The sequence below is a fragment of the Eleutherodactylus coqui genome, chromosome 6, assembly GCF_035609145.1.
Source record: "Eleutherodactylus coqui strain aEleCoq1 chromosome 6, aEleCoq1.hap1, whole genome shotgun sequence".
Classification (NCBI taxonomy): domain Eukaryota; kingdom Metazoa; phylum Chordata; class Amphibia; order Anura; family Eleutherodactylidae; genus Eleutherodactylus; species Eleutherodactylus coqui.
Genome location: NC_089842.1, coordinates 172943365 through 172969353, shown reverse-complemented (window position 1 = coordinate 172969353; position 25989 = coordinate 172943365). Strand labels below are relative to the sequence as shown.

Here is a 25989-nt window from a genome sequence, read left to right as displayed (position 1 = left end):
TGTCATTCACTGACAACAAACTGTTACTAATGGCGATGAACCAAGAGAAAGTACATTATAAAGTTGTAGACCTTCATATTTAGATAAGGAGATTTATGTAAAGCCAAAAACCCTTTCAACATAATATAGAATTCTTGTCATTGGCACAAAATAAGCATAGTAATGTTTTAAAGATAATTTCAGAAGAAATGGATTTTAAAAAGGGTTTGATCAGCAAACGAACTGCAGTATGAATGAGAGTGTCAAGGCCGTACATAGTATGCAATAGTACAGCGCCTCCTCTGAACAGCTTCTTGCACTGCAGCTCAGACCCCTTTAAGTGTAGGGAATGGAGCTGCAGTACCAGAACAGCCCTCCTTGTATGTACAAAGCTGTGCCTGTGTGTACAATAAAGGGCTGCTGAGGCGGACTATGGCGGATATACCATCGATATTAAGGTGGGTTCCAGAACTTATAGTAAGAAGCTTGTGGACGATTCTCCTGAAACGGCACAGATGCATCAAACCACGAACAATGGCTGCCTGAGCTAATCATCAGTACATGAAAGAAACGTAATCTACCTGGGTGATAGTAGCTGTGTAACCCCCATTACATACATCATGGACATTAATATAACACTATGGGAGCCATCCGCTCATTACTAAACATCACAGTGCTGACGATATGGCTGTATTCTATTCTGTATAACATGAGGGCTTTCATGTTCCCATTGCTGGCCATAGACATTAAACGGTTCTACGGAAGTAACCCATTAAAGGGGTTGTCGCACTCCAGAACACATAAGCCCAATGTACTAACGCAGCACGGCCACCAATTTCACCATGGATCTTGCTTCCTGCTATTCCAATAAGTGGTCCCAAGACCCCCCCTTTGGGGCACTTTTGCAGAGTCTGCCATCATTGTGACATGTAGGACATTGTACGCTACGTCACTAGTGATGTAGCATTCATTGTCTGGCCAGAGGTGCAGAAACTGCGGCTGGGTGGTCCTGAAGGACCATGGGCTGTCCAGAACTGAACCCCTGCCTGGATTGTAGTGGAGTAGTGGGCGAGACAAAGCACTTAAATGGCTACTTGTGGAAATAGCGCTCGCATGAAAGCCAACACTACTGCGGATGGGTAATGACCCTGCTGGGGCGGAATCGGAAGTGACGCTGACACAGTCCCGAACCATTCCACCTGTGTGAAAGTGCCCTAAGGGTGCATTTACATGGGTGAGTGCGAATATCACACTTGCAAATCCGCGATTTTAATGTGAGTGTGATATGTTTTGCGAGAAAATCGTATTGCACTCGAGATTTTCACATATGTAAAAATTGCCTACAGGACCAGGAATGCGTTACACTTGCATGGAACTCGCATGTACATAAAAGTGTGATGCTATTTATTTTTTTTGAATTGCTGTGCAAATATGCAATTCAATATGCCAGCATATTTGCGCTGCCCTATTCACTTCAACGGCCTTTTTCAGTGTGTAGTACGCAGCAAAATAGGACATGCTGGGTTTTTTTTGTCCTTTTTTTTTTTTTTTACATGATCGAACATCGCGTGAAAAAATATGCACATGTGAATACATCCATTGGAATCAATGGGTTCTATTCACTGCGTAATAAATTCATTGCGCAGATATGTTCGTGTGACAGAGCCCCCTTAAAGTGTATGAGAACTGTCTGGTAACAAGCCGCTGTATCAGCAATATAGATTGTCATGGAGACTTTTCCATTAATTGAAAGCAAGCAAAGATGGTGAAAATTGTGAACGGAAGCAAAAATAAGCTGTCTTCATTTTTTGTCTAATACTTCAATTAGAACCTAAAGTTTCTAGTACAGGAGGGCCACAGAAAACTAGGCCGGCACCGCACTCCTATGAAAGCTGACTAAAAGGAGACCAGTCTGTGTTGTCCATAGCAACCAATCACAGCGCAGCTTTCATTTTACCTCAGCAGTCTAAGAGATAAAAGCTGTGCTATGACTGGTTGCTATGGGCAACACAGGCAGATTTTCTTTCAGTCAGCTTTCGTAGGAGTATGGTGGGGCCTACTTTTCCTTCGCTGACCCTGTATTAATGGCCATTTGTGCTTCCTGCATCCTTCAGTGGGTCACATTTCTACCAAACATTTGTCGGCACACTGTCAGGATGTGAATGTGGTTCGGGCACCGCTGCGTCCACACATAATGTCTATGGCCAGTTTCAGAGCAGGGAAATCATCTTTGCCTTTGGCACTTGATGGAATTGATAAGACTGGTGACCAAAATATATGAGCCATGACCCAAGTGTGATTGTTGTTACCATTTAGGACAACTAGTTAAAGAAATACTCTGGGGGAAAAGAAAACCGGACACATGGCGATACGCCTAATGCGGGGCCTGAGGAAGTAATGCATAGTTCAAGAACTCCCTTTTAGAATTAGTCACACAGCGCCCCCTCAGGCCCCAAAAATGGAATTGCCAGAGTGCTCCTTTAAGAGGTCAAAATTTGCGGTCATCTACCACCACCATCTACAATATCCAAACCCAACACAGTAATATACAGGAATGTCGCTACAATATGGCTGCGTCTGAGGGACGTGGTCCTTATATCACTACGCCGCCTGCAGTTTTACCTCATATATGTGTCCGTCACATACCGTCCATCATAGCTACAGTATAGAATTCCAGTGAAGCGGTCACTGCCTCCCTCATGACATGTGTTGCAGTCATCATCAACGGCAATCCATCTCCAGGACAGACCCTCTATAGATAAACCTAATAAGGCATTTTTTGGGCTCCGTCAAAATGCAACCCTGTATGTTAATATACTGTACAGTCGGTAAGGTCCTAGGATGATACCACATTGTCCCCTTCACACCCCCATCTGAGGTTTTGGCACAGATTCGTCATAATATCCCAAAGGGCGACATGGGAGGCAGACAGACCTCATTACCGTCAATGCGTGCTGTCCGCTACGGTCATAGAATGGATTCTTTCCCAACAAGGATTTCATATTCCTGTTCCCATGGCAGAACAAGTAAATAGCAGCCCAAATACAGATGTGAACGAAGGGTTAATGAGCAAACAAGATGCTTTTTAGCGCCTCACACGAGAAAAAGCGCTCTGAATGTGCAGGTGCACCTACTGGCTTGTGCTTCTAAGCACATGCAACTGATGCCCTAAAGTGACCCGTTCTAGCAAGTTAAAGCACGGGACACAAAGGGGATTTTAGAACCCGGTCTAATGCATAAAGTTGCTATAAAATTTGGCACATATTTTGTTAGCTTGCTTGTGACATTTATGGCACAGACACTTTTATGCGTGACCCCCACTATCTGCCATGTCTTTATGTTCACTGCGTCTTTAAAGAGGTTGTCCAGTTTAACGTGCTAATAGTGAGACTGTGAGGAAATGCGGAGCACAGGGGTGATCAGCTGGATGGCATATATAGAGCAGCATGGCAGTGTGTGCAGGAATGGTGCTAAAGATTGTGCTGAGATTTCCTGCTCTGAGGGAGATAATGCTGCTTCTTTTTGGTGCATTTGTGACCTCTTTAAAGGGAACCAGTCATCGACTACAAGCACCATAAACTAAGTTATGGTGCTTATAGTTTAGGTGATGTGGAGTCCGGTTCTCATCTGGTTCGCTGTTCATACAGTGTTACCCGGCAAAGTAAGCACAGCAAGCGTGACTCTTCAGAAGGCAATGTGCATGCACTCCCATAGAGATGGTTGGGACTGTGTGCGAACAGCCGTCTGAAAAATAAATCAAACTCGCTATGTGCGTGTTAACATCTAGGTGGGAGACCACAGGAACGGGGACCAGGCGATTATGAAGAGACTCCCCGGACTCCACGTCACCTAAACTATAAGCACCATTTGTTTATGGCGCTTATAGTTGATGACAGGTTCTCTTTAAAGGGGCCATAGGCACACAGATTTGGCAACAACTGAAAAACATTGGTCAAGATAGGCAACTACTCCAGGTTTACATTGGACTAGCTTGTCTCTATATGAAAAAAGGCCAATGAGACGGATGGGAGAAGTTGGTGAGGCGATCAGTAACAGAGGTGAAGCTAGGCAGCCATGTTTTTATTTCAAGGCCACTTCAACCCCTCATAACTTGCTTTCTAATAGAGAATCAAGAATGGTAAGTCATCCAAAATAACTAAACTGGATATGTTGGCATTTACGGCCAGCTATACAGCCTATTGATGGCATGTGTCGTCATTTTTCTAATCTTGGGATTGGGAAACGTGCAGAACATCAGATTTCCACAGAAAAACCCTTGAGTTACTTTACCTCCCGCCCAGTGACGTCACATGTAGAGCCATCGCTCCACCAGGAACTGTTCTTGGGATCTGCCAATTGGACCCCACAATGAGACGTTTACAATACTATAATGGAAAACCCCTTTAAGAAATACAAGTTGGATACAGTTGGGATCACAGCTCAGTATATGTTGGCACCATGGTCTATCAGCTTCCTGGTCATGGTCACCAATTCTCAATTGGGTCACAAAGAAAACTCAATACAATATAACCCCTGCCACCCGCAGTCTTATTCCAGTCACCACCATTGGTTCTGGTTAGTGACATTTTGGCAATTCCTTTTCTAAATCATTTGCTCCAATACTGGTTGATCTCAAAGCCTGCAAATAGAGTTCACTGCCTAAGACCAATAGGCACCAACAGTGGGTTCATCATAGGCTGGTATCCACAGTCTCAGATTTTATGCCAGCTGGTTCAGACATGGTGTCCGGTTGTCCATCCCGGCAGAACAGCACGGTAGGGTTCTTGCAGGCCCACATAGCCAAATCCCCACCATTAGCTGGACTGGAGGAGGAGACCCTACTGCCCTGTCCATGACGATTACCGTATCGATCCCGAATGGGGTCAGCCCTTCCTCTGACTTCTCTGTTCTGACCCTGCGTACACAGATAGGCTGCAATGTTCCTAGTCCTGTATCCTTCCTCTCGATTCCTACCAAGCAGCATGGAGATATTAGGGTTGCGAATCGCATAGATCAGCGGGTTGATGGCACCATTCGCCCATGCCATCCATATGGCCACAGTGTCCATGAGCGGTGTGAATGGGTAGTCCCCAGCAGCCGCCACCAGGCCCATGACACAATAGGGTCCCCAACAGCAGATGATGAAGACGATCATGATGAGCACAGTGGTGGCCGTTCTCATCTCACTATAGAAGCGCAGCAGGTGAGCATAGGTTGTCACCGGTCGGACCCGGATCTCCGACAGCCTCACCGCTTTACAGATGTTATAGTGGCAGAAACACATGAGGCCGAAGGGCAGGAGGTAACAGAGGACAATCAGGGAGATGCTGTAGGCCGCCCCCAGCCTGGACCCTGCTGAGTGGAATACGTACATGCAGTGGTAGTAGCCCTTCTTATGGACCACCCATTGCTCCTTGGCCAACAGGTACCAAGGGAAGGAGAAGCCCAAGGCAGTGAGCCAGGCGGCCACCAAGAGCTGCACAGCCCTGGTGCGCCCGATCTTCTCCTGCGGCTGCCGCACGATGGCGTAGTAGCGGTCCAGGGAGATCAGGGTCATGGTGAGGGTGGACACGATGCCGAAGCACGAATTGAAGAAGCCGTTGGCAAAGCAGAAGCGATCCCCGAAGAGCCAGGCGCCCCCGCGGGAGAAGAGCAGCACGAAGGAGAAGGGCAGGCAGAGCAGCGCAGTCAGGAAGTCGGACAGGGACAGGGACAGGATGAAGGCGTTCGTCACAGTGCGGAGCTGCCGGTGCTTGCTGATCACCAGGATGACAGCGCAGTTGCCCAGACAGGAGAGCAGGAAGATGGCGAGCAGCAGCAGCGCCTGACACGCCACGGCCACCCCGTGTAGCAGAGCGCTCCCCCCGGCCTCCTCCTGCTCGGTGGAGCTGCGATTACTCCCGGGAGCAGCGGTGCCGGCGCCGTCTCTTCCTCCAGCTGCGGCCGCTGATCCGGCGCCAGTCAGGTTGCTCATCAGAGCCAGGGGGAGCTCCATGGGTCGCGGCGGGGCTGGGTGGAGGCATCCCTCAGGCCGCTGCTCCCTGCGCCCGGGATGCTCAGCCGGAGTTCTCGCCCGGGTCCGCGTTCTATAGCGCCGGAGACGTCACAGGTTACCATGGAAACAGAATCTCTGCTTTGGTTCTTTTACGCACAGAGAATGGGGGGGATTTAACCCTGCAGCTGCCAACCAGGAATGGAGAGGGACTGGGAAACATGTGCTGGCACTTAGGGCTTTAGGTGGTAAAGCTGAATGGGCAGAGAGATGCAGGCAGATTTACTGATCCTATACAGAAGACTGTAGCAGTGGTTGCCAACAGGTAAGAGGGGCCCCTCATTACAGGACATAGATGGTGCAGGCAAACTTTATTGCAGAACCAACAGGTGCTCCTTAAAGTGACCCTCTGCTTTCGGGGCAAATTTTTGAATCTGAAGGGTGTACATTACCTCCAGCTGTTCTTCTATGGTGATCCACTGGTGCAAGATAGCTGACAATCTTCAGACTACTTAATCCACACAGTACATTGGTAATGTTAGACTACTAATACACTATACCTGCTCTCTGATTGGTCAGAGCTGCTTATGTCCTCAGTACAGCCAATCTTAGAGCAGTGGACATTACATACCATAGATAGAAAATTGCTGCAGCCATCTTTGATAACCATAAACAGGGACTGAAACCAGCAGACTGGAGAGGCAGCAGAGAACAACTACAGGTAATATACCGTCCTCCCCTCTTGGCGAAGGGACAGAATTTTGTCCCAAATCCAAGTCACCTTAAAGGGGTATTCCCATCTCAACACTTCTTGGATAACATGGGAAACCACAACTGGGTTGTCAACCATCTCACTGGGTGTTACGGAAACAGCATAAGGATGCCAATTAAGAGGTCGGGAAACCAACCATGGGGTTCTTATCTCAGCCAGGCAGTGCTGGGACGGGAACACCCCTTTAGCAAGGGTTGGGGAACCTCACTGTACACCTAAGGTCCAACCAAGTTGCGATAAAACACAATTGCCGGCGATTGGTTCATCCTACAAGGTTCTTTCAGAGGCTGCTCTGCCACAGTGGCTCCACCTATGCATCACAAGCAGAGTTACACCTGCGAGTATAAAGATTAGCCTGCAGGGATCTTCCTGGCCGCTATACCACTACCATTCACAGAATCCTGACTGTCCTTGGCAATAAGCGTGCACTTTGGATAAAGCTGTATTCACATAGCGGCGAGCAAGTTGTGCCCAAAATTCTCGGACACAACTAGAATTGCACATTACATAGGCTATTGTGTGAGAAGCGCTATAAAATAGGTGTATAATCAGGGGCAGTGAGGTCACAAAGGCTGCGCCTGCAATTGGACAAGTAAAAACAGTGCACTATGTCTCGTGCACACAGTTGTAAGGAAAAGGGCTCGCCGATAGGGAAGTCCTTGTCGGAGGACCCAACTGGACAGCACCCAGAATCCTCATCCGCTGTTATATTCGGAGGCCTTACAACCCACAGGACATCCAGGAATTGGAGTGCAGCAGGAGAATTCCAGACCCTACACCTTGAGGGTGTGTGTGATGCAGAGGGTATGAGAGAAAGAAAAGGGAAGTTCTCCGCACTTAGGCCTTAGTCAGACAGGCGTTTTTTTGCGCGATTTGCGCATGCGTCCGGCGATTTTTTAAAACCATTGCTTTGCAATGGTATCGGACACATGAGCGCTTTTTATGCGCTCGTCCGATAAATTATAGAACAGAAATCGCAGATCGCACCTATCTGCGATTCCTGTTCTCTTCACTATATGCGCTCAATGGGGCCGGCGGCAGCAGCGCCGACCCCATTGAGAACATATAGAAGACAAATCATTCTTCTCTGCCACAGCTGTAACAGCTGTGGCAGAAAAGAACGATGTTTGCCCATTGAATTCAATGGAGTCAGCAATACAGCCGACTCCATTGAAAGCAATGGGCTGCCGGCGTGCGTGGGATGAATTGTTGGGAAGGGCTTAAATATATAAGCCCTTCCCTGCAATTCATCCAGAAAAGTGTTAAAATAAAAAATATATACATACTCACCTGCTCCCGGCAGCCGGAGTTCCGCGCGGCCGGCCTGCAGTGGGTGTGAAGGGGGTATGAGTTTCTAATAAAAACGCGGCTAGGAGCAGATTTTCGGGCATCGGTCACACGATTTGCGGATGCGCATCCGTCATGCGATCCGCAAATCGCGTGAAAAAACGCCCGTCTGACTAAGGCCTTATAAGGATTTTATATCGCCAGATGGAACAAAACAGTCCAGCAAAGTATTTCCAAAACTAGGATTATGAATTTTAATCTTGCCAAAAAGGATATAATCATGTCAGGTTCATATATGTACATTGCCGAAATGTGAATCTGACATGATTGTCAGGTCATTTTTATATCCTTTTTGGCAATATTAAAATCCATAATCCAAGTTTTGGAAATACTTTGCTAGACTGTTTTGTTCCATCTGGCGATATAAAATCCTTAGAAGTGTGGAGAACTTCCCTCTTCTTTCTCTCATACCCTTGTGCACAAAAACAGGACATAGAGTGATTTTTCAAAGGCCACCTGCAGACGGGCGGAAATTCCGCGGCGGGATTTCCCGCGAGATTTCCGCCGCTGGGAGCTGCCATAGGATTGCGTTAACAAATGCAATCCTAGGCAGACGGCCGCAATTTGGCCGCGTGAAATCTCGCGCGGCAAACAAATCGCGGCATGCTCTATTTCTGTGCGACGCTCGCAGAGCCCCGCACAGAAACGTCACTCACCGGCCACCGGCTCCGCCCTGCGCATGCGCCGGCAGCCGGCACACGAAAGAGCCGGGGCCGCGGGACAGGTGAGTGCCCGCGCTGCTCTCTGCAGACGCTCAGGTCAGGTCCCGCTACTATGAGGGTTAAAATTCTAAGTGCAACACCAATCCGGCCCACCCCACTTGCCCCGTTGCCGGCCGTAAGAAGAGACACCACACACAGGAGTCTGGTCTAGCTCCTCACACAGGAGAAAAAACTGCGCACTTTATTACAGATTACATGAGATCTTATACCCTCTGCCCTCTCACCACTAGGGGGTGATGGGCTCATAACCATATATGGGCAGTCCGGATTTGCGGACTGAGACAGTGAAAATTATGTACATGGTTGAACATCTTGATATGGGCTTCTGGGAAAACAGCCAAGTACATGCGTCCTTGCGTCTGGTTCGGTATCTTCTCTGAATTTCTAGAACATCTTCTTGCAAAGCCTTGGGATATCTGATGTAAGGTGACATTTAAGTTTTTTCTCATTTGGAATTGAATAAAACTTGCATATAGGTATAAAAGCATAAAAAACACATATGGCAATATATATATATACCCTCACACTACGAGAATTCTCGCAGCCGGATCCGACCCGGCCGTCTGCAGGCGGCCTAAGGGCTTATTCAGACGTGCGTATATCAACTGGGTTTTCACGCCCTGCCGATATACGCTGTCCCTTTCTGCAGGGGGAGAGGGCGGGACAGGAGCAGTGCACTGACCTCCTGCCCCCTCTCCAGTTTGCAATGGTAGGGGCGGGACGGGGTCGGAACTTAACTGGGAACTACTGAAGAGGGTGCTTACTCTTTGAAGGGTTATGTCATTATGGCCTCGTTCACACGGGCGACACGGCATCACTGCGAGAAAATCACATCGCTGGTCCGTATGATATTGCTGCTATTTCTCACGGAGATACCGCGACTTTGTAGCGCTACAAAGTCGCATGTGGTGCTACAAAGGCACGCGACTTTGTAGCACCACAGGCAAGGATTTTTGGGGGAGGCTTGAAATATAAGCCCTTCCCCGAAAATACACCGTAGCTGAAGAAAAAAAAACAAAAAAAACCGCACATACCTCACCTGTCCCGCGCTGTCAGCCCGGCTGCATCTTCTCCTCTTCTGGCCAAGTATTCAAAAATCCCCACCTCCTGGAAGCGCTGGCTGTGATTGGCTGATGCTTAGCCAATCACAGCCAGCGTTTACAGGAGGCGAGGATTTTTGAATCCCCGGGCAGAAGAGAAGATGATCACTGCCGGAGGCCCAGGTAGAAGATATGGCCGGTCTGAAAGCGCGGGACAGGTGATGTATGTGTGTTTTGTTTTGTTTTTTTCTGCAGCCAGGGTCTAAATTTTAGCTTTGACAGTAGGATTTGCTACTGTCAAAGTTGCATTGCACAGCACGACAATCACGTTTTCGTGCGATGCAATGCAACAGGGAGGAAGGCTCTATAGAGAAACATGGGCTACAAAACCACACGACTCGCGTGCATATAGCGGAACCCGTGAGGTTTTTGTGTTGTTTTGTAGCATGCTACGAAACATCGCATGTGTGAAGTAGCCCATAGGAAAGCATGGGCTTCTCATACATACAATTTTTAGCATTGTAGCAACGCTACAAAATCTCGCAACTTTGTCGCCCGTGTGTAAGAAGTCTAAAGCAAAACTCCATCCCCCAGCTGGGGCCTACCTAAAATAACAAAAACGAGGAGATACTCTCCTTTGCTAGGTGGTGGCTTCCAGGTAGACCGGCTGGGCAGAAGCACATGGTGGTGGCTTTCATGTAAACCAGCTGGGCAGAAGCACATGACTGCTGCAGCCAATCAGAGAACCTGCCAGTTCTTCTTGCTTCAGAATGCGGTTAGATCCGCTGCAGAAGCATTACTGTATTTTATCCAGCCATTTCTGAAGAAAGGGCTGTGTCCCCAAAACGCGTCATATGCTGGCTGTTAAGCATTTAATAAAAAAACAGCATCTGTTTACTCCCTTTGTCTAAATGTGCCTTATATTATAAGGGTTGCACCTACGGTCCATTGCTTTCTTTCGTGAATAATGCCATTGTCAGTACTTATCTAAAATCAGAATGAATGTGGCTTGGAATTGGGCATTTGAAGACGTTGACTTCAGATACTGCGGATCCTCAGCATTAGGCCTCCAGCACACTAGCATTTTTTCCATCCATGTGGTCTGTTAATAAAACGGACTACATGCGGACAGCATACGAACCCATGTTATTCCATGATGCAACATACAATACCAAGTTTTATCATGCAGACGTGGAATGCGTGAATCAGCATAAAACCACATTCTGTTTTTCCGGTACGGTTTTAAGCACACTTCAAATATAACCATTTGAATACAGCCTTAAAATGATGTTTTTTTTGCCCAAACCACTGAAACCTACACCTCAACCTCCATGGTGGATTGTGAATGCACTGGAACCAGGGCATTGTAGAGCATCACGCCTGGCAGTTAATAGCCTTAGTGCTTGCTCCTGGAGGAGCCAGCGGTGAAGCACATATTGCTGCAGGGTAAATACTGACACTGTGTCAATATGGTTACCCTGTTGTTCAGGCTGGGGATGAGGGCCACATAATGCAAGGGAAGGCAGCGGAGGGGATGTGAAAGGGGGTAGGAGGCTGTGACTTGGGGTTCAGATGGCCCACCTCTGTAACCCCACGCGGGTCTGTTTGTATACATGGCAAGAGAATATAAGTGCGTTTTCACAGTAAGGATCAATCTAATCTTTACAAAGCTAGGTTCTGTATCGTGTTGCAAGGAGCATTATGGTGCCCACTTAGAATCGACCATTCTGGTGACAGAATCTCTTTAACAACTCAGCAGTAAGGGGGATAGTAGAGCTGCCATCATGGGTTCATGGAAAACCTTGTTGTTTCCCTTACATCCATTACCGCATCCATGAGAGACTAAACTAGATTAATAACTGGAGGGGTTGATAGCCTGAAGTACTAATCTATTGCCCGCTAATAGCTCACTGGATTGGAGAATCCACCAACCAAGTACTAGCAAAACGCCAAGAAGCTGAGTAAGGGCTCCCACCCACTGGCGTTTTTTTTCTCCACTGCGATGCGATTCTAAAGTTAAAGTCTCACATCGCAGTGCGAGAAAAATGCAGGCAGATATCCCAAAATCGCTGGGATATCGCTGCGACATTGCCAGTCTTCTCAATAGCTAAGATATTGCTATTCATGAATGAATAGCTAAGAGCTATCTGCCATTGGCTGAGCGCTCAGCTAATAGCTAAGCAGTAGCTGCTATTGGCTGAGCCCTCAGCCAATCCGCACAGCCCTTTCAGGAGGCGGGGATTTTTAAATCCCCGTCTGCTGAAAGAGCTCAGTAGCAGTGCCGGGGAGCCAGCCGGAGGACGCGGCTGACAGCAGGAGAGGTGAGTAACTTTATTATTTTTTAAAACCACTTTTTTATGATTATCGGGTAAGGGCTTATATTTCAAGCCCTTCTCCGATAATCATTCTGCAGGGCTTGTCAGAAACCACTGCTTTCAATGGGATCGGCAGTAGTGCCGATCCCATTGAAAGCAATGGGATAGCATGCCGCTGACTTCTGCCACAGCTGTGACAGCTGTCACAGAGGGTTCCTTCATCCCCGCGGGGATGAAGGAAACTCCTGTCACAGCTGTGGCAGAAGTCCGCGGCATTCTCCATATCTTTTCAATGGGGCTAGCGCTGCTGCCGCTGGCCCCATTGAAAAGGCTGTCGCAGCGATATCGCAGCGATTTTCTCGCACTGCTCTGCGGAAGTTTTCACTTACTCTCGCAGCGCAGTGGAGAAAAAAACGCCAGTGGGTGGGAGCCCTTACGGATTTGATTAAGGAAAGTATTGGTATATTCCAGTCCTGAAGTTGAAACCATGCCACACAACCAGATGGACGTTCTAACTCTACAGAAATATCTGCCAGCTTGAAAGCCCTGAGGATCCAGGTGGCCCTTGCTGTACTGGTTGCTCTATTGCAGATATCCAGACAATAGCACTCACTTTATCGTTCCTAGGATCTTAAAAAAAAGAGCAGATGATGATTTTAAGAACATATAATATTACACCAAAGCATTACATGATGAATAATGCTACCTTAGGACAAGCCTAAGCAGAGTGTCTATTACACAGAGCTCTAAACTGGGAATTTAGGAGGATTCGTGTAGATAGCTTGTCACTTAAGAACTCCTAACTAAAGTCAAAGTAAAAATGGATCCTAATGATCAGGATTTCAATGAAAATAAAAAGTCAAAGAGCACCCAGATTGGCACGCACCTGAACTCCATTTTCTGACAGAAGCACCAATAAAACAAGAGGTCACACACAGCAAAATCCCGGTTCAGGTTCAGCAACACAGGGAGCACTCTACAACTGAAAGGTTCTCTCACCTGCAGGAGAAGGATCCCATGAGGCTGGGAAAGCAGGGGAGCACAGCATCCACAGGAGAGCTTATCCAGTTGCGCTCTGTGAAAACTTATACTGAAAAGATGCAAGTCGATGCCCATCTCTACTGTTAGACTCTAGAGGAGTCCTTAAAAGAGCAACCCTCTTGAGTTTTCCCAAACTGTCCCAGGTAAAAGCCAACTTATTCTGCAGCGCTTTCAGGTAATTTATTACCGATCTCGGAAGGATGGAAGGCTGAGCGGGCTACCTGAACCACGCGGGGATTGAACTCGCAACCATCAGGTCGTGAGCAAGCGTTTAGGACTACATACTGCTGTCTTAATACTCTGCCACGTGAGGTGAAGATTGTTTCTGCCTTTTAAACCAATCTGGGAGGTTCCCGTTAGTTTGGGAGGCGGTCTCTCATTATGGAGAAAGGCCCAAAAACAAAGTCCCAACAGTTCCATATAATAGAGCCATAAGCGGGCCATATAAGGCTGCATCGTGCCTCAGATGATGGACCCAACTTCAGGGTAGGGTCCTACACAGTTTCCTCGGCTGGTATGCGGCCAACAGCTTGAAATCGCTGCAGATCAATAATGACTTGAATGAATTGTTCGAGATGTTTTTTTTTTCTTCTCAAAACTATGTTCCCCCTGCAAGAACATAGACAGTCATATACTCACCTCTCCTGGCTTCCTGCAGTCACCCACAGTACTGCTCCAATTCTCCCACGTGACTTCATGTTTACAGGCTGCAACAGCCCATTTGCAGAAGCTCACAAGCTGCTGCAGCCAATGGCAGAGCTTCAGCTTTGATATACAGTAGTACAATTAAAAAAAATAAATCTAATGAAAGTAGGTATATTATACAATTGATGAGACATAAGCAGGCTATTAAATGAGCATACGCTATCTGAAAAGTTAGGTAAGTTTTATGTTCCTTGCTGTCGTCTCAGACTGGTTTGTAGTTTCCTGGCCCAAAACATTGTGGGAACCACTGATACAGGTTGGAAACCTCCTATAGGTCTTCAAAAGATATATTTCTATTTGACCACATATCACAAGCTTCTAGCATATGGCTAGAAATAAAGCAGTAATGACAGGTTAAGTTACATATTTGCCATGCCTTACACAATACTACATTTTAAGAAACAAATGGCATACAGGAGTCATACAAAATATACAACTGAATAGAGTAATGCAGTTCATGCTTGCGGCCCTAAGGGCTCATGTCCACGGGCGAATGCGCAAAACACTGTGATTCAAACCCTGCGTATTCCTAGCTTATTTCCAGGCTTCTGAGTGCGTATGCAGTTTTTTTTGCCCAGGTATGGCTGCATATGAAACCACGTTTCCATACACGCATGAAAAAAAACCGCAGGCTGGGAAATAAGCATATACAGGGATTAATTAGCATTCTGCTAGGCAACAAGCGTTTCAAATGCTAGGCTTACGCAATGGGTTGCTTAAGTTCTGCGTATGCACACATATCCATAGAGTTCAATGAGGGCTGTACGAGCGTATTATGTGGTCCATTGACGTTCATTGCCTCAATTCACAGTGTATCACGCGTGCATAATACGCGGTGATAAAACACCTTTAACTCTCTTTAAGATGACCCTATGTTTCCCTCCTCATACTAGTGTCCAGGATTTGAGTGAGACAGTCCTGGGCGCCTGCCACAATACAACGCATCTGTGACTGTATCTGTACGACCCATCTCCTCTGCTGCTGATCTCCAACTGGAAGGGATAGCTCGATTTACACAGCTGCTGGTGTCCTGTTAGAGGTGTAGACAGCTGTGCAGGTAAATGTGCTGTATTATAGGGCAATATGGCATATGTATATCTACATTACTCTGTCATATTTGAATAGGCACTGTATTAGCAGTAACTACTATGAGGCCATGGGTATGGTTGGCACCATAATCTAGTCTCCACAGGTATATTTTATACCTACATTTAGTAAAGTCAGTATGTAATAAAATGATAACCCATGCAGGCTACCTACATTGTGAAAGAGCTCCATTTTCAGGGATCATAAAGGAGTGAATTTATAATATACTGTAATAATCCAAATATTGGATTACTGTATGTGTCACGGAGGCTGGTGGCTTCAGTAATGTAATACTGGAAAAGTTGTATACCAGTAATAATAGGTTATTGAGTGGTTTCTATATTTAAGTAGAATTTGGGTCCAGGATTTAGGAGTGACCTGAGTGGGTAGATCGCTCCCATATATCTTCCTGCCTCTTATAACCTCAGGGTAGCTTCACCAGCGCAGGCTGTATGAGCACTATATTGGGAACAAACGCTGCATACCGGTGAGGTCACCCTGGCTGACTATGAATTTTCGTTTGACTTAACCATTTCCAATCCAATTTGTATCCTGGTTTTCCTAGGGGGCTTACTCTTTTTCTGTCATTATACAACGGCGCTATCTGCTGGCTAAAGCCAGTACTGCATGAGGTGACACGTTCGATAAGCTCAGACAGCAGGCTGGCAATATACAGTAAGAGAACCCCGACGGATGTCTTCCAACATCGGAGCTGTAGAGCCTTGAATCATAATGTCTTTACACCTCAGACAGTGGATTGGAAAGTGTTAAAGGGCTTTATATTTCATGTATTTTCTGACATTCTGCTGAAGCAGAGTCAAACTGGACATTTTTGTTTCATTTGCCCAACAAACCAAGCTGTTATTCAGAAGCTAATCTGTGTCTGTATGTGACCTATTCTCAAGCCATAACCCTCACACTACTTAAAGCATCTCCCCAGTACTGAAATAAAAGTAGTCATAGGGCCGAAGGGGAGGGCAAAGAAGTATTACCTGCTGTTCTCTGTTTTGCCATATATCCAATGATTCTCAGACTCTTCTTCAGTCTTCCATGAGGACCACAGCACCTCCCTGACTACCGGCTGTACACTATGCACAGGTAGAGAGGGGTACTCTAAGACAAGACAGGGTGCCCGCGAGTATCTAACACAACTGCCCAGACTCCCTGTTCCATCATCAAACATGACGACAGGTTCCCTGTAAAGATGTTATTCTATACTCACACCAAAACAATACCAATAAAAAGATTTAGTGTTTTCAAATCTGCAGCATGCCTTATTGCCTAAGTATGATATCATAGTTTCTGAAGCTCATGTGATCTTCTCAATGATCCTCACTCCAAATATAGTCGATGGTCATGACCAGAAGCTACTTGGACAATCTTTGGTGTCATTGTTGTCTATGGCCACATATATTTGTTTGCTTGACTATTGTTCTGCACACAGTTAGCTCACTGAGCTAAAACTGTGAGGACAATAGTGTTTAGCTTAGCACTTATTCACATGTGCAGGAGCAAAATGTTAGGAGTCGATTTTTTTCACTTATGAAAGCAAGAATTGGAAACAAAAGGTCTTAAAAATGCTTTCCTATGATGCTATCCTATCGCACTTATACAGTTCCGCCAAGTGTTGTGCCTATCTAGACTAGTCTTAAGGGGTGGTCCCAGCAAAAATATTTGTGGCAATTTCTACCCCTGGGACCCTTACCTATCGGGAAAACTGGTTGCATAACCTGTTTGAGGATTAATGACTCTCCCGATAGTCGTCATCAGCTGAGTGGTGAAAAGTCAACACTTCCATTTTCATTGAACTCAGAGTTATTGGTAAGAGCTGATCGATTTGGTGGCTATATCATAAAGGTTTATGACAATACCTCTCTAAGAGACAATTTACACAAAGTCTGACAAAAGCAAGACTTTTTGAAAAAAGGACAAAATAGAATATAAATGAGCACCAATATATTGTATACATGCATTCTTAAAGCAAGAGAGTTTAGCAGGATAGATGCTGTTATCATTCAGGTTAGCTCATGTATACATCGGCTTTACTAAATTGATTCATCCAAATGCGTTACAATAAGTGCATCTCTCCTTGTTACTAGGGCATACACCAAGGTAAAGTCCATGGGTGAATGTGATATTTACTGAGCTGATGCTTTATGAGCCCTTGTCGTGCAGATAATTGGGAAATCACAGAATAGGGGGTCATGTTTTGAATGGTGAACATTCACCCCCAGACTTAACCTTAGTAAAGCACCTCAAGTGCTCAGTATAATGACAGAGATGCCCTTCGATGGCAAAAGTAGATGTAATGTGGAACTTTATTTCAGTAGAAATCCGTCCTTCAGTGGGTCATCACTCTCCAGAGTAAAGCTTGCTGCGCCAGTGTAGTGAGCTTGACCGGACACCTCCACAATCACCGCTTTGTAATCGCCATACACTGTCTCCTGGAGGAGAGAGAAATGAATCAGCAACCGGCAATGCACCATAATACATGACTACTCTAACAATGAATTGCTGTTTGGGTGACCAGGTACAGAGACTCTCAAGCAATTAGTTTTAGGGGAATTACAACTTAAATACAGGTATGTGTAACCCTTCAGGGAGTGGCCCCAATGGCCATGATTTTTCTAGTATGCAATTGAAATCTGGTTGCTGTGGCAAACCAGAAAGACCTGCATGATAGCAGAAGTTGTTGGAAATGCTTCCTACTCCTCTACATGGCTGGCTTATGTCCGCAGCACAGGACACACTAGGATTAGAGATGAGCGAGCACGCTCGTTTAAGGCTGATGCTTGATCGAGCATCGATCTTGTCCAGTAACTGATTACTCGACCGAGCACCATGCGAGGGCAAGGGGGGGGGGGGGGGGGCAGGGGAGAGATCTCTCTCTCCCCCCGCTGCCCCTTCCCGCATGGTGCTCAGTCGAGTAATCAGTTACTCAACAAGACCGATGCTCGATAAAGCATCAGCCTTAAACGAGTGTGCTCAATCATCTCTAACTAGGATATGTATATACTTTCCTAACGGAGGAGGAGCAGCAGACATACTACAGATAAGAGCTATATAAAGCAAACAAAAGTGAGTGTGCGAGCTGTATTCTAAGTGTGCTGTTGCTTAAGTGTGTGACTGGAGATCAGCGACTTTAGAAAAGTCACTTAAAATGTATTTACTGCCCATCTACTTTAATCTTCATTTGCATAGAATACTTTTATGTAGTTATCTGTATGATCTCCATTCAGAATGTGCTTCATGATTGATAATGCTGTCCACTATACATCTTGTGCCATATATGCAACTCTTGAACAGCCGTTCGAGGGAGCATACTGCTGTAGATGTGAGTATTTTGCCGGTTGGAAGTCCAGATCCTGGATTTAAATCCACAGCTTGCAACACTAAGATCCATTGGCAACCTGGAAACGGGTTTGCTACTCACTGAGCAGGCACTCGCTTGGGGTAGATGGTAGTGCAGGATGATCAGGCAGCTAGCTGGGTGACAGTTAGGAGGTGTAGAGGGAAGAGTGCCAGGGAGGCTAGTCCTGAACTAGCACACTACAAATGGTAGTAGGGGTACTCAATTATCAGGGGAACAGACAGGGCAATTGTTGACTGGTGTGTTGTCGTCCTGGCGTTCTAGTTCGACACATCACAGATTGGGTTGACATATTATTGGGAGGGGTCTGGTGAAGATCCCGCAGTCATGGTGCACATTGGCACTAATGACAAAGTTAGAGGTAGGTGGAAGGACCTTAAAAAAGGATTTCAGGGAACTAGGATGTAAACTTAGGGCAAGGACTAACAAGTGGCTCCAGAGTTTGTGTGGGAAGAAGGGGTTTGGGTTCCTGGAGAACTGGGCTGACTTTGCTGTTGTCTACAGGTTCTACTGTAGGGACGTGCTGCATCTCAATGGGGAGGGTGCAGCTGTGCTGGGGGAGAAGATGGCTAGAAGGCTGGAGGAATGTTTAAAACTAAGGATTAGGTGGAAGATAGTGTAGACAGTGATCTGTGACTAAGTAATGTGAATGGGGATGGAGCCAATAAGGTTGACAAACTCGAAGTAATAACGTCTAAAGAAAACTATGTCTTTATGTAAAATCCTGTTTAAAGCCCACACTATGGGAAGATGTATGTGAGAGAGATGAACATGTGGAGTCTCTATTGGTAGAGATACATGGAGGAAAAAACTAAATCCACGTAGGGATTTTGTATAGACCACGAAATATAACAGAAGCCACTGAAACTATTGTTGAGGGAAAAAAAAGAAGTGTGGGCCATTAAAAAAAAAGTAGGAGAAATCTAATAAATAGTTTTTTTTTCACCAGTGTATTCTCTCAGGGAAATGAAATATCAGGTGAAATACAAAGTTATAAAGTAAACGCCCCATGAAATATCACCAGTCTAACCCAGAAGGAAGTGCAGAGCCGCCTTAAACAGATTAAAATAGATCGGTCCTAATGGCATACATCCCTGGGTTCCAAGGGAATCAAGTAATGTGATAGACAGACCGTTGTCCCTTATATAGGTCTCTACAATGATGGGATCAGTTCCACTGGATTAGCACATAGCAAATGTGGTGCCAATATTCAAAAAGGGATCAAAAAGCAAACCTAAAAACTCTAGGCCGGTAAGTCTTACGTCTATTGTGGGTAAAATGTTTGAGGGGTTTCTAAGAGATGCTACCCTGGAGGACCTCAAGGAAAAGGACTGTATAATTCCATATTATTAGTATGGGTTTGTGAGGGGTCACTGCTGTTAAAACAATCTGTTCGGCTTCTACAAGGAGGTCAGTTCTAGACTGGAACGGGGAGAGTCACTGAATCTTATACATCTTGATTTTCCAAAGCATGTGATACTGTGCCACATAAAATGTTGGTATATAAAAGGAGAATGCTTGGTCTGGGTGAGAAAGTGTGTAAGTGGGTACGTAACGGTCTTAGTTAAGGAAAGTAGAGGGTGAATATTACATACCTCTGACTGGGTCACTGTTAGTAGTTGTGTACCACATGGGTCAGTATTGGGTCCAAATATATATATTATTTGGGGGTTTGAGCAGGAATATGAGGCAAATGAGTTTTAACACTGATAAAATGTAAGGTTCTGTACATGGGCAGGGGAAATACATGTCACCATTACACACTAAATGGGAGACCATTGGGAAAAACTGACATGGAGAAGGACTTGGGAATTTTAGTTACTGGAAAATGTAAGTGGAACCACCAGTGTCAGGCAGCTGCTGCCCTGGCAGATAAAATCATGGGGTGCATCAAAAGCAGTATAGGGACACATGATGAGAATATTATTCTTCCTCTTTACAAGTCATTGGTCAGACCACACATGGAATTTTGTGTAGTTTTAAGCACACTCAGTACTCATGACCTGTTGGGGTGCCTTGATGACTAGAGTTGGGAAAGGTGGTCTACAGGCTAAGCATCAGCAGCTCATAATACACTCTCAATGCTCACTGTGGTGCAACCAAAGTTTCCACAGAGAATTAAAGATGGCTGCCCCAGGACCTCCATAGTACTGACCTGTAGGCACTATATGTGAACGTGCCATAGACACAGTGGTGTGCTACAGAAGGCTCAGCTGTATGTAGTTTGGTTCGGTATACAGACTTGTCTTAAAATACCTTAATTGCTTTGCCAGTGAACAAGGAATTTGTGGCACTGCTCTTGAAGGTGCGGGTCTGCTCCAGCTGTATTAAGCCTTTGTGGTACTGTAGAGCAATACGAGCTGTGACTCCAGAACCAGTAGGACTGCGGTCAACCTGGTAATGGAGGAAACAGAATTTATTTGAACCTTTTTTTGTTTAATGGGTTTTCTTCTTTAGACAATATCTTTTAATAAGCACCGTATATGGCATTATGAAGAGACAGAAGTGGGTCCCCTTAACTGTGATCCCCACCCCTCCCCGTCACTAATCACACCTCTCTGTCTGAATTACCAGTGATTTTCATAAAAACTAGTGCACAACCAATGATTTCAATATGAGCTTTTAGATGATTCTCTGCTTTCAACTATCCATATTAAAGCATAGAAATGTAATATGAAGGGACGGTCCAGCATTTGATTCCCCTTCCTAAAATGTCTAGGCAGCCCATCATTTCTACTAATTACTTACATGGCCCATTCATTTCAATGGCGTTTTTTAACCCTCTAAGGGTGGAAACACACGGGCGAGTGCAATATCTGTCCCAAAAACTCAGACCAATATTGTACTTGCAATCCTGTGATTTTCTCCTGCGAATGCGATGCGTTTTGCGGGAAGACATCGTATCTTCACAAGGTGTGATTTTCACACGTGAAAAATTGTATGTTTCAATAGGAAAAAAAAAATTGCATCAACGTGCAAATATGATGCTTTTTTTTTTTTTTTTACAACTCCTATTGAAAATAATGGTCATCGTGAATGTGCCCTAACAATCATGTTACTGCTTTTGCACTATTTAAACTTTTTTTTTTTTTTATAAAAAGACAAGTTTTTTTTTTATGTGGTGCCAGCACTTTTATTTTTCCATTGGCAATGCTGTATGGGGCTTGTTTTTTTAAAGGACGTTTTTTGTTTTCATTGGTACCATGTTAAGGTATATACAACTTTTTGATCTTTTTTATTTTATTTCATTTTTATTGAATTTACCGTGCTAGATAAATAATAATTTCTAGTTTGGCTTGTTACAAATGTGGCGATATCAATTATGTGTAGGATTTCTTGTTTATATTTTATAAATATTTAAAGCCTTCTGTAAGGGGAGAAAGAAAAATTGAAAAATGTTTCCTATTCTGCGGCATTTGCAGGGTTAAATAGCGTAGAGGAGTCATTAGATGAGCAAGTCGTCATTGTTTTTCCCCTTCTTTTCTAAGTAAAAAAAACAAAAACCCATATGTGATAATCAGAAAGACAATATGCTCTCTGATTGCTGGTGGTGATATGGAGAAAAATTCATGTTCCCCGTCTCCTGGGACAGGAGGAGCGACAGGAGAATCACAGAGCTTCTCTGCTGCCGCTGATTTCCCCATTGAGATTTATACTGCAGTGTCTATATACAGTGATATGTAAAAACTGCAGATTACAAAAGGCGCAAAAAGAGGATGAGAGGAGCCATGTTTTTCTAACCCTAGACAACCTGTGTAGCAGCATTTGATAATTATGGCACAACTGCTGCAGAAAGCGCATGTATGGGGGACATGTGAATAAATTACACTAGTTGACAGTTGCTTGTACCTGCAGATCTGCAATCACACAGATATTGGCTGTAGGTTCTTCACTATAAGCATCCTTTCCATCAGTTATGATGGTGCCATATAAGAAAGCCAGGTCCTCGTACTCAGGATGGCGGATTGTAACCTGCAGAACCGTGCAGAACTCCAGTTAATAACCGCAGAAGGGAAACCTAGTGGTACGATTATTAATTACTACTCGTATTATTATTTATTACTCATAGGAATGTGAAGTGTTAGTCTTATTAGTACTGTCCTGTTACTACGAGGACACACGGCAGATCAGGTGGGGGGAGCTAGTGTACGCTACCTGCGCCTTTACAGCCTCTGACACAGCAGCTGCAGCATCTGCAAGATCTCTCGTCTTTGAGGCGCAAACATCCAATCCAAACCGTTCTGCGCTAACAAAGGCGTAGAAGGCGCCCCCATATGCAATGTCCACTACTACCTTGCCATAGGTGGGCACATCAACTGTGACATCTAGGTATATAAAACACCAGATCATCACATATACACTTTACAATAAACATATGTAAACAGTAAAAAGGCAAAATACAGTGGTGCCTTGGGTTAAGAGCTTAATTCGTTCCGCGATGGAGCTCTTAACCCAAAACACTCGTAAATCAAATCAATTTTCCCCATTGAAATGAATGGAAAAGCCATTAATCCGTTCCAGATCGCGAAGCTCTCCCACTGATTTCAATGGGGATGGAGTTGCCCATTGAAAGCAATAGTACGCCGGCATCCCCGCAGTGGTTTTCGAGGAAGGGCTTTAAATATAAGCCCTTCCCTGAAAAATCATCCCTAGCTGTAGTAGAAAAAAAAAAAATATATATATACACACACACACACACACACACACACACACACACACACACACACACACACACACACACACACACACACCTGTTTGCTGGGTCTCAGGCACGTCTGGCCGCCGCTTGTTCTGCCTGCACTGCTCTGAAGCTTTTCAGCAGGCGGGAATTAAAATTGCAGGGAGAACAAGCGGCAGCTAGACACGCCTGAACACCGGCAGCGGTGGACAGGGGAGTATATATTTTTTACTAGAGCTAGGGATGATTTTTCAGGGCAGGGCTTATATTTAAAGCCCTTCCCCAAAAAAATCACTGCAGGGGTTACCAGCAGGCCATTGCCTTCAATTGGGCCAGCGGCAGCAGCCCCATTGAGAGCAAGGCTTGTAACCCAAGTTTTTGCTCTTAAATCAGAGCAAAAATCCGGGAGAGAGCCTGCTCTCAAGTCAAAAAGCTTGTAAGCTGAGCAACCCTTAACCCAAGGTATCACCATACAGCTCAGCAAAAATCTGGATCCCCAGCGTTACCCTCCAATAAGGGGAGTGCATGGAGACAATGCAAGGCCACTTTCTCGGGAATTACTCGCTTCTTGTACAAACTATATACTATGATCAAGGCTTTGTTTTTTTGCCGAAACACATAGGTCCCGGTCATACAAGTGAGCGGTTTTACCTTTCTATGGATATATTCTAACATTCATTTTTCCATGAGAAGAGTTGAAGCTATGTATACATGTCAAGTTCCAAAATGATACACGTCTCAATAGGTACCAAGTGTGTAAAATGTGGATAAAGCTACACATACACATTAGGGGCTGATCAGCAGCGGGGTCTATTATGTATGGGGAGGACTTGGAGACTACCAGGCATGTGCTATAAAAGAGCCATCTAAAGAACTGCTCTATCTTAGATGTTTCTTAGGCTCAGACTCCACAAGGTGGCAAGCTGTCTGCAAGCTGCGATATTACAACAGTTGGACCTCAATATTCTTTTTCACGTTTCCCTCATATAAGACGGCCTTTGTGCGCCCCACATCGAAAAAAGGTCACGGGTTTAAGATCAGGAACGCACCTAGAAACTACGAGGACCACTTTTTCCTGTGTGTGAAGACTTCTAAATTACTTTTTTTTTTTTTTTTTACACTTAATGTTGGCTTTAGGTACTTTTACACAGAACTGTCAGGCACATGAGCACCCTAGTGATCCCAGTGACTATCGCACTTGTGCTTTCACACAGGAGCGACAGTCATACAGAGAATGGAGGCGGAGCGGCTGGAGATCTGTTCTGGCTACCGATCTCCATTCACTGTGAATAGGCAGTCACTAAGAGATGAACAGCTGCCTGTTTACACGGACCGATAGTCACTTGGTTTGGAGGAGAGTTAAAAACCAAGCAACTCCGACAAGTGAGTGATATGTTGCTCACTGCCCTGTCTGTGTGTACATGGGCCATCGGTCAATTAAAATCGCCATTTCCAGCGATTATACGGGTGATAATTGCCACATGTAAAGGTACCTCATGAAAGTGCTAATCACTGATCATTATTCTATCAGCAGATACAGTCTATAGCTACTGCACCAGATCTACAGTACAATACAGTCATTACCTGGAGCCATACAGGAGTGATGAGATACAAGACATTAGTAGCTATGCACATGGCACTATGGGGTGCCAACAGTTACTATATGGTGCATCCTCAGGTACTATACAGGAGTAATGTGGTACACTGTCAGTACTTCTGCATAGGACACCATGAGGGGCAGTCAGGTACTACACAGCAGTAAGGCGGTACAGTACATCAGGACCTGCGCATAGGGTGCTGTAGGATACCAGGCGGTGTAGTCAGGTACTACACAGGAGTAAGGCGGTACAGTACATCAGGACCTGCGCATAGGACATCAGGACCTGCGCATAGGGTGCTGTAGGATACTAGGCGGTGTAGTCAGGTACTACACAGGAGTAAGGTGGTACAGTACATCAGGACCTGCGCATAGGGTGCTGTAGGATACTAGGTGGTGTAGTCAGGTACTACACAGGAGTAAGGTAGTACAGTACATCAGGACCTGCGCATAGGGTGCTGTAGGATACCAGGTGGTGTAGTCAGGTACTACACAGGAGTAAGGTGGTACAGTACATATCGGCACAGGACACTAAGCATTAGTCAGGACCTATACAGGGTAGGTCAGCACCTGTGCACAGGGTATTATGGGGTGCATGCAGGTACTATTCTGGGCACCGTGGGGTGCAGGCAGGTGCTATACTAGGCACTGTGGGGGTGCAGGAGAGTGCTATATGGGAAATCGTGGGGTACAGGCATGTACTATTTGGTGCCCCCTTAGATGTTATACAGTACCTGTGCACAGGGTGAAGGCTGGCACACTGTGGAAGCGCACTCGGCCGCTGCGGCCCCCGCTGGAGGACACGAAGGCGCGCACCAGTCCGCAGGGGCAGTGGATGGTGAGCGGGGTCTCTGGCCCCTGCGGCTCCACCAGCCCGTAGTCCAGAGCAAAGCGGCCCAGGGCGATGACGGCGTGCCCGCACATGGTGCTGTACCCCGCGTTGTGCATGAACAGCACCCCCAGCTGTGCCTCCGCCTCCTCACTGGGCACCAGCAGCGCCCCATACATGGCCCGGTGCCCGCGGGGCTCCAGCATTAGCACCCGGCGCACCCAGTCCATGTTCTCCCGCACCCAGCGCCTCTTCTCCAGCAGCGTTCGTCCCTCCGGGACCGGCGCCCCGCTCAGCACTATCCGCAGGGGCTCCCCGCCGGTGTGCATGTCCACCACGGACAGCACCGGCCCGTCATTGGGGGGTAAGCGAAACTTCACGTCCGACATGACTGAAGCGCAGCCTCAACTGTGGGCAAATCATCCCGGGCGGCGCCATGTCTGCTCTGGGCAAACCACGAAATAAATATTTAAGCTAGAAATGAGTGTTTGTCTTCACCTCGTACAATATAATCCT

At 45.9% G+C, this 25989-nt stretch overlaps 2 protein-coding genes across 2 annotated transcripts; both read right to left on the bottom strand.

The window, feature by feature from the left end:
- Nucleotides 1-3690: 3690 nt before the first annotated feature.
- On the bottom strand, nucleotides 3691-6026 carry GPR135 (G protein-coupled receptor 135). Its single transcript, XM_066605826.1, has one exon. The coding sequence runs from the start codon at nucleotides 5972-5974 to the stop codon at nucleotides 4670-4672; it is 1305 nt and encodes a 434-aa protein (XP_066461923.1). The 5' UTR covers nucleotides 5975-6026; the 3' UTR covers nucleotides 3691-4669.
- A 10912-nt stretch (nucleotides 6027-16938) lies between these two features.
- On the bottom strand, nucleotides 16939-25895 carry L3HYPDH (trans-L-3-hydroxyproline dehydratase). The gene is made up of 5 exons (XM_066608221.1): nucleotides 25379-25895; nucleotides 22525-22694; nucleotides 22219-22341; nucleotides 20626-20763; nucleotides 16939-17443 (listed from the first exon to the last, which is right to left on the bottom strand). Exons 1-5 carry the CDS (start codon nucleotides 25860-25862, stop codon nucleotides 17318-17320), a joined length of 1041 nt encoding a protein of 346 aa, XP_066464318.1. The 5' UTR covers nucleotides 25863-25895; the 3' UTR covers nucleotides 16939-17317.
- Between the last annotated feature and the right edge of the window lie 94 nt (nucleotides 25896-25989).